Source organism: Leuciscus leuciscus (assembly GCF_965113295.1).
Source record: "Leuciscus leuciscus genome assembly, chromosome: 17".
NCBI lineage: Eukaryota > Metazoa > Chordata > Actinopteri > Cypriniformes > Leuciscidae > Leuciscus > Leuciscus leuciscus.
Genome location: NC_138741.1, coordinates 15924332 through 15941591, shown reverse-complemented (window position 1 = coordinate 15941591; position 17260 = coordinate 15924332). Strand labels below are relative to the sequence as shown.

At 38.4% G+C, this 17260-nt stretch overlaps 3 protein-coding genes across 10 annotated transcripts in view; 2 read left to right on the top strand and 1 right to left on the bottom strand.

Annotated features, from left to right (window-relative positions):
- Positions 1 to 2115, top strand: part of rps6ka1 (ribosomal protein S6 kinase a, polypeptide 1) — a 68452-nt gene extending 66337 nt beyond the window's left edge. For all 7 annotated transcript variants that reach the window (XM_082142532.1, XM_082142531.1, XM_082142530.1 and 4 more), the window contains one exon: positions 43 to 2115. In XM_082142532.1, coding sequence (XP_081998658.1) covers positions 43 to 165 — 123 coding nt within the window. In that variant the 3' untranslated portion in view covers positions 166 to 2115. The remainder of the gene's footprint in view (positions 1 to 42) is intronic.
- A 1766-nt stretch (positions 2116 to 3881) lies between these two features.
- On the top strand, positions 3882 to 16105 carry LOC309478792 (uncharacterized protein). Its single transcript, XM_082142546.1, has 2 exons — positions 3882 to 8089; positions 8770 to 16105. Exon 1 carries the CDS (start codon positions 7003 to 7005, stop codon positions 7681 to 7683), a length of 681 nt encoding a protein of 226 aa, XP_081998672.1. The 5' UTR covers positions 3882 to 7002; the 3' UTR covers positions 7684 to 8089; positions 8770 to 16105.
- Positions 15234 to 17260, bottom strand: part of asap3 (ArfGAP with SH3 domain, ankyrin repeat and PH domain 3) — a 27305-nt gene continuing 25278 nt past the window's right edge. For both annotated transcript variants that reach the window (XM_082142514.1, XM_082142513.1), the window contains exons 25-26: positions 16798 to 16926; positions 15234 to 16639 (exon numbers count right to left, since the gene is read on the bottom strand). In XM_082142514.1, the coding sequence (XP_081998640.1) occupies positions 16565 to 16639; positions 16798 to 16926 (204 nt within the window). In that variant the 3' untranslated portion in view covers positions 15234 to 16564. The remainder of the gene's footprint in view (positions 16640 to 16797; positions 16927 to 17260) is intronic.

The window sequence follows — 17260 nt, the reverse complement described above, 5'->3', positions numbered from 1 at the left end:
CATAAATGTTGGTCTATTACTTCACCAACTCTCTCCTCACAGGGGGCGATGGCCGCCACATACTCAGCGCTGAAGAGTTCCCAACCACCCCCTGAGCTGAAGCCCATCGAGTCCTCATTCCTGGCGCAGAGACGGGTGAAAAAGCTCCCTTCCACCTCTCTGTAGAGAACGAGGAGAGGAGAAATGGAGAAGCACTCCTGACTGAATGCAGTTGTGGAAAGGATGGATGGATGGATGGATGGATGAAAGAACCACACTGAAGCTCTACAGACTAAAGACGGTCTCTTGAACCTGCCCATGACATCAGCACTGGAGTGAAGCTGTCAAGCGTGCTAGGCAAGGCAGGTGATTGGCTGATGAAATTTGAGGGGCGTGGCCAGTGAGGGTTCTGTACTCCATAAGGAGTTAGGGGTGTGTGTTTGTTTGTGTGTGTCTGAGATTTCAAAACCGGGTAAAGGATACTGTTATAAAAAAGATGATATCCCCAGTGCATTTGTGTCTTGGTACTGTAATTCCTAAATATCAACACTTGAGTTTTGGATTTTCTTTTTTATTTCTCAGTTTTTGTTTGTTTTGCCTTTTGTTTATTTTTTATCTTTGTAGTTTGTTCAATGAATTTTCATGTTGATTTGTCTGTTCTTGGAAGCTTTTCAGCAGTAGTTTTCTTAGCCCGTCTCTTCCTGAAGGCTCAAAGTGGCCATCAGCAGAAAGCGAGATGTTCCAGTATAATATTTCACCCAGATGAATGAGTAAAGGTTAAATGTATCTTCCATAATGATCCGGTGAGCATGTTCACACGACTATCAACCTAAACCCAGTGACGAATGGAAGTGCTTTCTGCATGGATTTGTACAATGCTGTCTTGTTTGTTTCTTGTTTTCCTCAACTCGGCACTTTTGCTTGGTGAACCTGTCAGCACTGGTAAAGACTGTTCAGAAAATGTCTCCTTGTGTTTATTAAACAAAGAAAAGAATGAAAAAGTCTGAATGTGAGATGACATCTGAAGCTTGTGGCATGGAAAAATGTTGCTCTTGTTAGACCCGTGCTTTTTTCTGGTTATTGACTGCTGTCTCCTGTGTTTGATTTTGTTGTTGATGTTGCTTAAAGAGAAGTTATTTTATAAAGGCACGTTGAGCACAAAATGTATAAATATGACAGCTGAGAAAACGATTTAATGATTGTGTATATTTTTTATCTTGTCTGTCCTATTCCTTGTTCTCTGTGCGTTCAGAAGCAGAGCGTGGTGGAACTATCTACTGTATTGTGCTCAGGCTGTTACTTGCGATGCCTTGCAAATTCCTCAAACTTCGCTCAAGTATTGCACCCTTTACCAATCAAACGTCTTTTCAGTTTTAAGACGTGCTTGCAGTATTGTTTTGCATTGATTCAGAATTTTTGAATTAAGAATTATAAAAATCACATAAAGAATCAGAAAAGGATCTAGTTCCGATATTCGTTTTACGAGGGATAGTTCACTCCAAAATGAAAATTGTAACATTTACTCACCCTAATGTCTTTCCAAACATGTATGACCTTCTATATTCCACAAAAGAACAGGGATCCACTTTCACCCAATTGAAAAAAGCATGGGCATTCTGCTATAAACATAAAGTGATACCGGTGTGGAATGATTCAAGGCTGAATAAATGCTGACAGAATATTCATTATTGGGTGAATTATTCCTTTAAATCTTTAAAGTCACTTTAAAAAGTAAGTGGAACAGAATTTGGAATTGTACCCAAAGTGCTTAAAAAACATAGAGTTTGTCTCTGTAAGTGTGCATTCTGTTTCTCCCAAACTTTATTTGCTCTTTGTGTGGTATTTGGGGTTATTCTTGCTTAATCTTTAAAAAAAAAAAAATCAATTGTGATTTATTTGTCTTTACTTGAAGAAAAAAAAAAAACCCGCTTAATTTAATGGGAGTCACAGCATTCGGTCGTATTACTGTGTAAATGTGTTTGTTTCTCCTGCCTGGTGTTGGGGTGGATGGGCTGGGTGCTGTTTGTGGTAAAGGGGTTTAAATGATCACCCTTTGCTTGTACAGTTAAGGGCCTGAATTCTAAAACCTTCATCCTGATGCCTTTCTATTAAAAGAAAATTAAAAAATAAAATAAACCGACTTGTCCTGTCTCTCTTTCCCATCTTTCTTTTTTGTCCTGACTTTTTACTTTTTCAGTGACTTAATCATTGGGACCATGTGCGGTCTCCACCTCATTGTATTTGTCAGTCTTGGCATATTATATATTTTTAATCTGCTCGTTGGATTAATGTAGTACAAGTGAAAGAACATGAAAGCTTTGTAAATCAGAATTTAGGCCATGAAAAGTGGGATTATTTGAGTCTAAATCCACAATGAGTGAATGAATGAATGACACAGCTCTTATCACATACAGTATCTCTGTGTTCACCTGTCTGTCTGTTTTAATACTGTCCTCGTTCTCTCTCTCTCTCCAACATATTTCTCTCCTCTCCATCTGTTTTCCCTTTTCTCCCCAGTAATCTCTCAAGTCCATCCAATACACAGACATTATTTGGACAAAATTGAAGGATCTGTGAACCCCTGGAGGAAAGGTATCTATATATATTCCACCTATTTTTGCCTGCTTAAATGTATAGGAGGTTAGTGTCTTGTATATTTATCAATAACTCCAAAACTCCTACCGAGTGATAGCTCTTTTTTTTAAGGCAAATTTGCAACCCTGTTACCCATTTTTTTTCTTTTTAATCATTTAATTTTGAATACATTGATTCAGGTGGTTTATGCTAAACTTTAGGCCTGTTTATAGTCTTGTCCCAGATTTTAGTTGCAAAAATTGCAAATCTCAAATAAAGTTAAACTAAAATGTGTCATTTACTTGACTTACATGATTTCTATTCCAAGAAAATTTCGTAAAGCAAGACAAGCTTATTCTTTCCAGACCTAAAGCATCATTTTCAATACACTTTCATGCTTTCTCTCTCTTTGTCCTCTCATTGTATGTAATCACTAAAGTAACATCTGTAGCACTTCTCTGAACATTACTGATGGAATACTTGAAATAAATCCATTATTAATCCAACATTGAGAGCCCCCGTCCCTCCCTCTCCTACCAGTAACTGCTCTAATCTCAGATGGATGGGGCTTTTAAAAAGTTATTTAAAGCATTGCTGAGTGATTCTCACTTTGTACTGTCCCAGCTTATTTTTCACTGGCTAGACCACAAAAGGGGGCTCATCATGTCACTATTGCTGCTTATTTATCACAGCTTCTATCTGTTCTGCAGACTAGCACATTTTTACATTATCTCCTGCTCAGATAAAAATAATATCTTTCAGTGATTTTCTCTTGTATTTGAAACAAGGAAGTATGCAAATAAATTAAAAATGCACAATGTCAGTTATTGCTCCTTATAAATCCATCCTTGAATTTTTGAATTATTAATTTACAGTGGTTTTTGAAGCATGTTATTGAGCCGGAGATGTTGGATTTTCCCATTTCCTCTAGTGTCCTTGAGATCTGAGCCACCACTGCAGTCTCTTCCCAGCATCACCGTAATGATTTGGGCTGGTTTCACATTAAGCTTGGTTAGAATGATGTGGTGTCAGATTGAGGGTGGTCTGAGTAAATGGATAGAGAGTTTTTCTGATGAACAGTCTACAAACGTTTGCCTGCCTCTATTCGGTCCGATAGTGATGCATGATAATCAGGTGTTAATATAGTATTAAGCATCTTTCACACATCAAAATACAGAAATATAACATGGCTATTTACACTGGCTTGGTTCTTACAGTAGATAAACTTTTGTCTTTTTGAGACAAATGGCTTAAGTAGAAAGTCATGTCATCAGTGTATGTGGCTAGGAATTGCAATTCCACACATGATTTCCATAAACTCCAGATTAAAAGGTGGATAACTTTAATCAATATTACATATTGGAAAAGCTTTTTCCTTTCAGTGATTCTGAGATGCAACTCTGTTAAAGAGTTCCTGCCTAAAAGGGAAAGGAAAGACATCAACAACACAGTAAACCTGTATTTCCACAGTTTGTTTGATTTCATAATGAAGTCATTACTTTTTTTTAAGCACATTAAAGTTTTAGTTCACCAAAAATGAATATTCTGTCATTAAGGACCCTTTTATCGTTCCATACCGTAAGACTTTAGTTCATCTTCGGAACACAAATGAAGATATGTTTCATGAAATCTGAGAGATTTCTGTCCCTCCATAGACAGTCTACGCAACTACTTTGACGCTTTAAAAGTTTATAAAGAAATTGTAAAACGAATCCATATGAATTGAGCGGTTTAGTTAAAATTTTCTGAAGAGACACGAACGCTTGATGATGAACAGATTCAATTTAGGCTTTAGCAGAAAATTGTCCCGCTATCAGAAAATATAACTGAAATATCATGCCGATATCTGTGACAACTCGGGTCTACACACTACACAGTAAAAAAAAATAAAAAATTCAGTTTAGCAGAAAACTTTTCATCAGTTTTCTGCTCGTCAATCATTTTGACCATTCAAAACAGACATACGGAAAGCCGGAAGCGGATGGCGTGATAGATGAACTTGTTGCAGTTTTCATGCGAAATGTTCACGATTTTTCATCTTGGCTTCCACAACAAAAAGGGAAAACAAAAGAAAACAGGCTACGTTACCAAAAGGAGGAGAGCAAACATCGGTGAAGCTTTTCAATTTTTTGAACACAGATGCCGAGCTTGCTTTGCTTCTGCTTGACAGGTAGGATACCATGGTTACGCCAAAGCGATGTGGTTGTAGAAAGTGGGGGCGTGTCTAATTCGATGAATAAATATGGCGGAATCTCTCGGGTAGCTCTAGTCAAGAGAAAAACATTAGCCCCTTTCACATCCCGGTAAATTACCGTCAATTACCAAAACGACTTTTCCAGTAAATAGCCTATAGGCCTACACAAATCTGCTGTTTACAGAAGCAGCTTTGTTCCGTCTTTTTACCGGTAAGATACCATTCGATCAGTATCAAACTAACGTTACCCATGACGTTACCGGTTGACTCTGTGATGTCAATCATCGGAAATTAATTTGATTATTAGTTTTCACATTTTTAAACATATTTTGATAAGTTTAGCATGCTGTATATAATGTCGTATATCTCTTGTATATCTCATCTTACCCCAAGAGTCTAATTTTATCTTTTTACTTTAAAATAAAAATGAGGCCTATAACTTTTACTCCACACATCCCAAAACAATGATGTGTCCACAAATTCTTCATTAACAAATAGACTCAAACAACTTTGATATACATAATACAATGTCATATATCACTATTTTACAGAGACACAAACTTATATCAACTAACCCTCAAAACCGTTTCGGCTGACTAAATCTCACAAATGTTGATAAAGATGAAATGGCCAAATTAAAAATATCATAGGCATTCATCAGAAGTGCTGAGATGAGATTGTGTGCCATTTATGGTCAGGAGAAAATCTTCCCCCATGTTGGTAACCTACTTAAGTTTATATAGGCTATGCAACTGCAGAGCCGCAACGCTGATAAATGGAAAAGAAGGCAGGGTCTCGAGCGGAGCCTACCGTAATTAGCTCAGACAGAGCCTTATGTTTGGCACAAAGCAAACATTCCATCAGAACTTTCTGACTTCGAGCTTATGCTGCGTTCATGCCATGTACAGTAGTAACCATAATAATAATGAGATGGCAACCCGTGACATTCTACTCTGAGCTTTTCACATCCTCAGACTCGGATTTATGCATTTCTATGTCAACATTATCAACGCTGTCAGCAGCAGTCAGGTGGCACAATTAGAGCTTGGTAAGTTGTTTACATTCATTATTATTGTAATGTTATGAGTTTTGAGACATGAGGTAATTTAACACCGCCAGCTGTGTGTGTCCATGTGTTTTGAAGGAGTGGCTTTGGAGACTGCTGTGAAGGGAGGGTGGGATCTTATGCTTATCAAAGTTAGCTTGCTATTGCTAGCCTCTCCGAAATTGCCTACCCTACCTTTAAGATGGCATCACATTTTAAAAAATAAATATATACATTTCTGTACCCTAACCCTGTACCCCCTTAAAGAATCAGCAAGGTTTATAATGTTAAAAAGTTTTTTAAAATGTATATTATTGAAAAGTAATGTGATTTAAATGTACGTGATCACTCCTAGTTAAAAAAAAAAATCTAAACATCATACTGATTCTTCATGGGAAATGTCAAAGTCATAATTCTATTATTTAAACTAAAGTAATAATGTATTTAAACTGAGCAGTATTGTATGAATTTTTTAAATTACATTTACTCTCTGTTTTAGTTTCACCTTAGTAAAGGTAAATAAATCTCTTGAGTGTTTTGCATGCAAAACAACCTCAGTATCAACATATTTTTAATCCTAACTGGAGCAGGTGTTTTAGCATTAGCTCGAACACGTGAGATCTTGTGAATTAGGCCTACTTCCCTCATAAATAACACATTTATTGTGTATTATTTGAAATACATAAAACTCATGATTCATGAGTGCCAAAATCTGTTGCTTGGCAACAGCAGCTCATGGAATGTTGCATTTGCGAAGGATCTTGCATTTCTGGCTTTTTATGACCTCAGCAGGGGAGGAAAAGTGTGACAGAGATGCAGAAAGATAGAACAAGAGAGGGAAATGTGTATGAGTGTGTGTGGAGCAGGCAGTCAATTCTGCTTTCCTGCAAACTATCTGATGGATCAGGCTGTGTTGCTACAGGCAACACACAGAGGGAGGGAACAGGGTATGATTAAGCAGTGATGGTAAAAAAAACAAAAACACTTTGGCTTTTTTTTTTTGTTCATTGCCTGAGCTGACATAGACATCTGTTGGGACGTCACGACAGAGAGTGAAAAAGAGAGAAAGAGAGGATGCTGAGTGGGCAGGAATACAGAGGGCGAGTATCCAATCAGCTGCGGCAAAGTCAGCGTGTCTTTGTCCAATAGAGTGTGACGAGGCTCCTCCAGTGTGAGCTAACAGCGCTGGTGGCTGGTGTCTTATTAATGAATGGAGCGTTTCACTGGCAGCAAAACGGTGCTTGAGCTATCTCTCCCTCGACGGAGAAGGCAGCACAAACAGAATAGTAAGAGCACTTCGCACCTCGACAGAAAACAACTGCAGCAGCCGTGCGCAGATATGAACAAGCACCAGCATGAGGATGAGAACTCTGACAGCGATGCGGAGCAGGATTCTTCTCTACCTTCTGCGATGGATGTCCACCCCTCTTCTTCCTCATCCAACCTCCTCCTGCCCTCATCTTCTCAGCGGAGATCCATCTCCATGGGGGACTTTCGGAGAGTCCCTGCTGGACAGACAGGCTCCGAGCCGCCCTCTGCAAGTGCCACGGCACCCTCGTCCAAGCTGGTTACCCCCAGCTCGAGTATGGAGTTTGAGGCAGCTCGTCGACGCCTCCTGGAGGTGGAGGAGCGCCAGCGTGTCATCAGAGAGATGGAGAGACGACTGGAGGAGCTGAGGGAGGTGTTCGTGCGCTCCGAGCAGGAGGCGGTGGAACACGGGGAGCTGGTGGCGCGCATCACTGCTGCCGCCCAGCAGGGCGAACTATACGTGGCGGAAAACGGACAGCGGCTGAAAAAAGGATTGCGGTTTAAACGGCACAAACCCACCATTGTCTTTTCCTCCATGCTGGGGCTGAGAACGTGCCTCCCTTGGCCTGTCAAACTCAAATAGCGAAACAGCCGCTGCTTACTTGCAAGATGGCCCTTCACTGCTGTCACACGTCACAACTCAATCGCTATCTTCAGATCCAAGGATGTCCAAGGCTCATTTTCTACTCGCTGTTAGTCAGGAAATGCTGAAACTTCTGCTCTGTCTGTATATATTGTTAACTGGGATCTTTGGTGGTTCTTCATTTGAGCCCATCGAAATGGCGCTGGCCTCATATATGCTGCTTGAACCACCCAAGACGCTGGGGATTTGCTTTAATGTGTGTGAACTTTCCTGATGTTTAGAGCTCTGTGCATGCGTTACACTTCATGTCGCTTGGTGTGCGTGAGAATGTCAGAGAGGAGACACAAATTCATCCAGAAGAACTCACTTCGTCCGAAAGGAAAAGCATTCTTCCATCTGCAGTAAGGTGAAACAGAGCGTTTAGGCTAAAGGCCTGTTCACACCAAGAACAATACCTACAACAATAACTATATGTGTCTGTCCACACCAATGGATGTTAAAGGTGCAGTAAGCAATTTCTGAGAAGTGCTGTTGAAAGTGGACCGAGCAACTTGCAGCCAATCAGCAGTAAGGGGCGTATACACTCATTAGGGGGGAGGAGCCTGTGTTGCATAACATGTTCAGGGATTTGGGGTTGAAGCTATCAAGATAGGGGTGCGTCCTTTTGGGTAAGGGTGTGTTTGTTTTGGTGATTTCAAATATCAGCGTTTCTCAGAAATCGCTTACTGAAACTTTAACATTCTGTTTATGATAAGCACGTATAGCATTTGCATTATTGCCTGACACTTTAAATGTTCAAGCTCTTTTAAGTCAGATGGATTCTGATTAGCAGACAATGTTTTCGAGGAAAACAATTATTAACAATTATTAACTCCAATTATATTGTTCCTGCGTGATGTTATCATTTTAGCTGTGGTGTGGACTTTCCATAGAATTTTACAGCTAAATAACTTTATAGCTATTTTTTTATCATCCTTGGTGTGAACAGTCCTTAAAGTCCCAAGGGACGGATGAATTGTACGATTTGTGCACACATGCTGGGGACATGCGCTTTGGTCCTCTAGTGTTCTCGTCTTGTACGTCTAGGGTGCCCATTGGGCTTGTGTGGATGGAGAAGAGGAGCAGCGATTTCTCTCTCTCTTCTCTGTCAGCATTGCATCTGTGGCCTCTCTGGTCCCTTTGTCGCCTAGCAACCAGGACCTGACTTTAATTTCCTTCAGAATGTATTTGACATCAACAGATCATCCAAAACTACAGCTCATGAATGACTGGCGGAGGACATTTTGAGATTTTTGCTGTGTGATTACATTCGCTGCAGATCGCTAGTTCGTTTGAGCATACACTACTAAGAATGCGTTCAAATATGTGAGCAGAAAGATTATGGCTGTGTCCGAAATCAGTGACCTCACAGGCAGTGTTTTTTTATAATGGGACATGCCAAGGGTTTCAGACTGGCTTCTAAAGCATCATGTCATGTGAAATGATCAAGAACAAATTCTTGTGAACTTGTGAGAGAAAACCAAACAAATATTTAATGACTACAAATGCTTATTCCTTGCCAGAAAAGTCATATGTTATGAATGTACCTTCATACATTATTAACCACTCCATCAGAGACCATTTTCAGTCTTTCCACCAATCCCCGAACCAAACACGTAGAACAGTGGAATATCATATGAAGCGAAGACCTTCAAAAACCAACCAGATGAAGGCATCTTATTAGATAGACAGGATGTTATGCTAACATTGGATTCAGATTTGATTTGATGCCTTCCTACCTCCGTATGCTGCATGCAAATGCTGCTTTTTTCAGGTTTCAGACACAGCCAATATCACTCATTTAATAATGAAATACAAACTAAAAGCAGTTTCACATGTAGGTTGTTATAATCTCTTTGGTTAGTTATTTGGTGCAACTGCCCTCATGGAAACTTCCTGTCTCCTTTGCGTTTCATCTCTCTCTCTCTCTCTCTCTGAGCAAATGGCTCTTGCTCAGCCTTGTTTGAGTGAAGTGCGTTCAGGGACTTCAGCAAAACACAGGAGACTGCTATTCTTGGCTTGAACCAGTTAAGGCTGGAAGATTCTGGGCTATATAGAGAGAAAAATGATGTGATTCTGGCTAACCTTGTAGGTCTTTTGTGAGTGGAATAACCTTTCCTTCGGCAGAGAGATTTATGCTATACTGCAGGGTAAGCCAGCGGGACTGTACATCACCACTGAGAATGTAGTCTGCACCTGGCATCTTGCCTCATTGTGTAAGCAGACACTCGCTCTACTCGCTGCATCATATCAGGAAAAAAACATGGCATTATTGCATCTTAATATATCATTATATAATTATTTTTAATAATAATAATAATTAAATAAACATAAGTTATTATTAATCGTGTTCATTAAATAGTCACAATATTGTACATTAAATTTACTCTGTATTATGAGATTCTGTTCTGCCAAAATCTAAACGTAAGATTTGAAGCATTTATTTACTCTTATGTAACATTAATTATTCAATTGAAAAGCTGTGATTACAATCATTACATACACATAGAATGTCTTTTAACAGGGTCCCTTTGCAATACACTCTTGTCTTCTATAAATACTACTGCATGCATGGTGCTTTTTGTCTCTCTGCGTGACCCCTACGCATCTGTGTGTGATGCAGTTCGATTTAGCCTACGTCATTTGACGGGGCAGGATGCCTGCAGTCAGACCACAGTCTTTATTCAGTTATATCGATCAGGCGTGAAGCAAACATAATAGAGGTGACTGAATCTCAGTTCAAGGGCTACTTACACTACTTTAAGTAAAGAACATCTGGGTGTCCTTAATGGTTGCGCTGATCTCCCTCATTTTAGGAGGGAACTGATTTAGGCAGAGCTGTAGATTATACTAGATTTAGGACACGCGGTTGGCTGCTGTGGATTATGAACATGCATGTAATGTTCTTCAGCGACATATCAACTGCTAACCAAGTTGTTGTGATGAAAGCCTCTGTTGTGAGGACATGTTATTAGCGATCACTGTTGGAAATATGTTATGAACCCTGCTTAATAAGTTCCCCTACAAACATTTACCATGGTAACCAGTGTTACTACTTTAAAACCGCAAAAAAATTATGGAATCTGTTTTTGAACAGTGTAGTAAGGTTTCAAAAGCTGATATTTTAAATTTATTACAAGGATCTCTGGAATGATTGAGGTATTCAGCGGTCTGATATTTCCTTATTTATCATTTAAAGTCTTCATTTAAGAGTTATAAGCCATAAACCATACCAGCGTATTGAGGTAAATCACAATTTTACAAACTTTAATTTGAAGCAAAAAAAGTATTTGAAATTTTGACAAAAAGACAATAAAAAAAAACCTGTGTACTTAAAGACTTAAAATCCCATAAAGCATTGCGAATTAAATCATTAAATTAAAAACGATGACGAAATATAAATGATTGACGGTTTTGGCTATTTTATATAGAGAAACAATACATTATATGGATCTTAAGCACACAAATTAAGTAGTTTGAAAACATTGGGAAACTGACCATACGTCATTCCAACCCGATCTCATGAAAAAACTTAAGTAGCCTATTTAACGAAGTGGCGATTTGTATGAATTCGTACGATTAGATTTGTACAAAAACTTAAGATTTTTAAACGAATCTCATTATGAAGGACCACCCCTAATCTCGCCCCTAAACCTACTGTCATTGGGGTTCAAACAGATCAGGATAAACTTGATAGTGCAGTCAACAATATATGTAATAGGCCTATATGAAGCTGTGCCATGCTAGAGCCTTGATAGGTGCGTTCACGCCATATCGTAATTACCATAATGATAATAACCATAATATTCTCGTAGCTCACAGTAAGTCTGTCTGATCGTTCATAATCAATTCCCTTATGGAGAAAATGAATGGGATTTTACTTCCGTAAATCATCTGTTGCACTCTATAACATAACTCTAAATATAACCACTGTCAGATACCCTGGTCAATTTTTGTAAGGGTTTCTAGTTTGTAGAAATCCAGCAATGCTACCAGATGACCGGTTGAATGGTTTATCACGGGTATTCGTGAGTTGTAGGCTGTATGTTCTCAAAATCTATATAGAGTTAAACATTCATCAAATGCCTTATCTAGTTGACTGTACATATTAATTTCATTTACGCTGTGTGGTTAAAAGACACCTCAGCCGAAGTCTCTCTCACATGCTGATTTTTGCACTGCATCTTTTATGAGTTTTGCTATTACAGATGTTAAAAGAAAAGCTTTCCCAAAGATCTTGACCCACTTGCAGAATGAATGTAAAGTCTGTCCTTGTGTCCATGTCTATGGTTATGATGCCATCCTTATAGGCTTTCATCAGGTAACACACTTTGTAAAAAAAACTGTTTTGTTGAATATCCAGCTTTTGTTGTCAAATCTACTGTACTTATTTAGATAAGCCGATTCATTATTTCTTCTCTCAGCTGTAAAATAACTTAAAGCTAATGTAATCTTAATGCTCCCAGGCGGCCTTTGCAGTTAAGAGACCCGTTTCAAAGGAACAGTTGGAGGCCCGCCCAGTCCCATGAGGAAAAAAAGTTAAAAAAATTACTTCATTATCTCTGTTATATTTAATAATGCTATCTCATATTTCACACTGAATAGTCTATAAACGCATTCTATCTACGCATTCTATCTTTTTAACCAGGGTCCGGCTGCACAAACTGCTAAGACTAATCTTACAAGTTAGCCAATTTGTAACTTTTACAATTTTAAGTCAGTTACATAAAAACTTAGATTGGAATAACTTGATACTGAAAAGTAAGACTGATTATGCTTAACTAACTGCTAGTTGGTCTTACTAGTTCTTAACGACACAGTCTGAACTCAATGGCTATGTTTATGCAACTGGCCCCAGAATCGCGCAAACAATCATGACAGCGTTCAATCTTCGTAACTCACAGCCCCTCAGCGAGCACCTTGGTTTGATTTTATCAGCTGCAGGTTCGCAATATAAATATCGAAAAATTTTATTAAATGTGAAATCTTGGCCCACGAGGGGTAAATAGTAACAAAAATGAAACTAAAACCATCAATAGGTGGCGGCATATCATTGTCTTAACAAATGAGTCATTGAATCATTCAGTCAAACAATTCATTCAAAATGGCGGATTCATTCAGAGACAAAGCGGAAAAAGTGACCGAATGCGTCCGAAATCGTATCTTCTCTTGAGTAGGAACTTATTTTGAATAAGTAGCTAATTTCTTCATGGCCACTTAAAAACGTATGTATGTTCTATATAATATGAATGTAATCTGGGCGTAGCCTTCTACATTCGCCATGTTGTAATTAGTATGTGACCTACCAGCGTCAGTTACAGCGCTTCACTGACATTCATAAATCCTCTCCCGTGGCCTCATGGGATAGTAAAGTGTTCATCGTATGCAACACTTTTTCGAGTTGCGAGGTCAGTTCCAAGTGAAACATAGCAAAGGCCGTTACTGACTATTTACAGTAGCTTTTATGTTTAGTCACAGTATAAGTGAAGCTTCTCTGGTTTAAGTAGGGTTCACAAATTTAACCTTTGACTGTATTCTTTTGAACATTATAAGAATGTATCACGCTTTGAATTTATGTATTTAATGTGCTTTGCAAAGTTCTATTGCAATCTTTAAAGATAGCCTATTCTGTAATTACTGTTATTTACTGTTTTATTTCACAAAACAAGTTCCAACATTTCTAAAACCCTTGTCTCTTGTCTAACAGGATAGCCTACTTCTATTGTCACTGTATGCTCATTGGATTTTTGCTGAAAAAAGATTTTTGCTGATTTTTGAAGAAAAAATGAATGGAAATGGAAACTATTCCACATGCTTCTGTACATTTGTTGATAATACATTGAATATTAAAAAATGTTTTTGCTGACTGATTTAATGAGTCCATTTGCCTATGAAAATGCTGATCTTACACCAAAAGGAGAGAAACTAATATGCCTGTGTCTATTTTAAACGCTCAGTCTCTCAGCAGAATTTGATAGGACAGCAGTACAGGAAGAAACACTTGATCCAGCACAGCTTCGAATGATTTCTGCTGAAATCAGTGCCAACAGCCTCATTTCTTTCCATGAGCCATTTGGCAATCTGACATAGACATCTATTATGTAAAGGTCCAATACTTATTTCGATTTTAAATCGATTGCCTCTGTGTAAAAAATACTTATGATTGTCATGAAATTAGAGGCTCACTGACCCATTAAAAACACATTGAGTTTTCATACTGTTTGTTTTTCTCAGTGTGACCAGATTCAGAATCTAAATCCCACGCTTCAGATCTCTGCAATAATGATTTATAATTTACAAGTTGTATTCTTGTTTTTAAGTAAAAATATCTTTAAAACAAGGTCAGTTCAGTTTTCAGATAAAAAAATTGCATAAGAGATTCTAGAACTTGTATGTAGTTCTATTTAAACATACAACATTAGTGATTAAGATTAAAGCTCTGAAAAGCAAAAGAGCATCCATTTGTACCTAATTTGCAGTTTATGAAAAGATTAGTAAAGCACTCATAATGTTGCATAACATCAGGCCTTGCATAATGTTTTTTAACATATAATGCCAAAAGCTATGACTTTATAATAGCCCTGATCCAATGGCTGGGTTTAGTTGAATAAAAAGCTTACCCTGGTGATTCTATACACATATTGAGTGGGGTTGTGCTTTCAGAGATTATAAAATCATGTAGCCTAGCCTATCAGTAAAAAAAAAAAAAAAGGCAAACAAATCTGCTTTTAGAATATTACTGAATTAATTTTAAGTTAGGTTAAAATGTATGTAAAGGACAAGCTATATTTTAGTCCTGTAACTGGTCACCAGTTTTTCCACTATATTTCTAAGAATTATTTTTTTAAATAGATTTGTAGTGTGACCATTTTTTTTTTTTTTAAGAACAAATAATTATTGAGGTCATACAACCTGCACATGTAATAATGAGCAAAATCATGTATGCTTTCTTAAAGTGAATATATTATGGAAAGAACAATCCAAATGAATGTAGACCAGAGCAAAGGGCAGATGTGCACGAACTAGATAGGAGCACTAGTCAATAAATGTGATTGAAGGACTGAGAATGGAAATCTTGTGGGATTGAACATCTGCTTCATGCTGACCTGAAATCTTTCTGCATCACTCCACACCGACCAGTGACGTAACACCTGTCAATTATGCAGAACAAACAAATTATAACAGTTTAGTCAGATGCTACCTAATGATTTTCAATCTGTAAAGAAGTTGAGTGCTGGCAACCATCCATTAGGCCCATCCAGGATGGAAAGCTGACTGTTGAAAAAAGTAGAAGGTACTAATATGGATCTACATGCACACACTTAATGTGTTTGCATGATCCTTTTGCAAAAAGATGCCACATTCTTAATCCAGGATTTTTTTTAAACGCAGAGGAGTAAGTCTCCATGTGTTTGATGATTATAGAGGGCTTATAAATTCTAGAAAAGGTTATGCCATCTCCCCTTCAGGTTTTGCAATCCATTGTATGTTTAACCCAGAGACAACACGTGTTTACAGTTTGCAAACATTTAATTGTCATTTTCGATCCTTGAAACAGATGCTAAACATCTCAGAGAAAAAACGAATTTGTCCTGAAAAGACTGGACGTGACATTTATCAATAAAATACAGTTACAGTGATACAATAACGGTCGAGTTAAAGAAGTGTAATTTACACAGCGTTACCTTTTGCTTTCCTAAAACACAAAGTGAGCTGAACCGTTTCGGACCTCCAACATACGTACGTTCATCTCTGCCTGAAAAATGCTTCACAGAAGTCAATGAGATGGCAGAAGGGAAAACATCTGTTGTGTGCTCTCAGCTTATCAAACATTTATACAGTCTGCCGGTTCGAGACACGTCCCAAATCTGCCATAAACCACCTCGGTCTGGAGGGAGATCCCATTAAAATAATAATAACAATAATAATGCTGTTCGATAACAATACAAACACAGAAAAGACATTAAATGTGGGTGACAAGTACAGCTTTTGTTCCCGTTTTGTATAGACAAAGCTAACAGAGCATGATTTTTGAACATTAGCATAAAATATGGAAACTCGAAAAGCACAAGAATGATATACAATACACATTTTATGCGTGCTGGGATTGAAAAATAAGAAATTTAAACTTATTGAACATTTGTTGTCGTTTAACACTCAGATAATATCCTGATCTTCTATCTGAGGGTTCTATCGGTTTTCAACTGATGTTACTGTTTGCTTTATCTTCCAGTGCAGGGCTGGATGTCCAGGAATCAGCAGCAATAGGAGACGTCGGTGCAGAGGAGACAGATGAAACCAAATACATCATCCTTTAACTCGCTGTCTGGTGGACCTGGTGTCTGGGCAAAACTAATGGCATGTCATGACGCCTGATGGTATACATTCATATCCAGAGAGCACCAACCACAGGATGAGCATCAGCAAATGAGTCCAGTCCCTCCGAGTCTGGGCGACAATCTCTTAGAGACCTCAAACGCCAAAAACACGTTCAATGCCTCAATATCAATAAGAACAAGTGCTGTTGTTAGTTTAAACAACTAAAGCCAAGAGGAGTTTCAAAAGCTGGATGGCTTTCATCCCTTTTCTGCCATTCATTCATGAGTCATGACGTACCTACCAAACCTTCAGTCCAGATAAACAGCTCAGATATGTTATGAGCAGCACTGAAATGATCAGTGGATCATCTTACAGCACTCCACACTAACGCTGTTCTCCAGTCTTTCATCTTCTAAGTGCATTTCAGGCCTCCACAGTTTCTAGGTCTAGCGCTTCTGAAGATAAAAGCAACAGTCTAGACTAGTTCCACATGGCGTAATGTGAGTGTTCATGGAGGTTCACCTCATTCTCCTAATTTATGTACATAGTTGACTGGAAAGGAGCCACTTCTAGAAGGTTCTCCCTCTATATGGCCCACCTGGGAGGAAAAGAGTGCAAGATGTTGAGGTCTCGACATCAGTTTGAACCATTTATGGAAAATATATTCATTTACTGTAAAGCCTGTTAAAAGCAAGCCAGGTAAACACATGGTGTGTGTGTGTATGTGTGTCAGTGTGAGAGAGTATGTATACTTACCCACCAGTGTGGGTCATCAGTTGCTGTCACTATGATGACCTCGTTCTTAAAGAAAGCCAGCTGATTGGCACCAACTGATCTGCAGTCAACCAACGCTCTGACCTTCTTTGGCCTCTCCCTTAATGAGATCTAACACACAGAGAAAATCTCAGCATCATACACTTTCTGACTTTGAAAAGGGTTACACAGAAAAACCGGGCATCATATACTACCTGGCTTTCAAACTTTACAAACACAACCATCTCATGCAGAAACATACACCTCGTTACTAGAAGATGCATGACAAAAGACTGGATGGAATCATAGTCTGAAGCTAAAAGAAAAATGGAGTCTACACGCTATGCAATTTTCTGTGAAATCAATCAACTCGGGGTGGGGAATCTGGGCAAAAGTCGTGTGGTGTATTCCAGCTTTTACATATACAAATTCGTGTTCACAAATGAAGGAATAACAAACAAATAAA

Coding starts and splice junctions, on each gene's coding strand:
- LOC309478792 (XM_082142546.1), top strand. CDS start 7,003: ATGGAGCGTTTCACTGGCAGCAAAACGGTGCTTGAGCTATCTCTCCCT.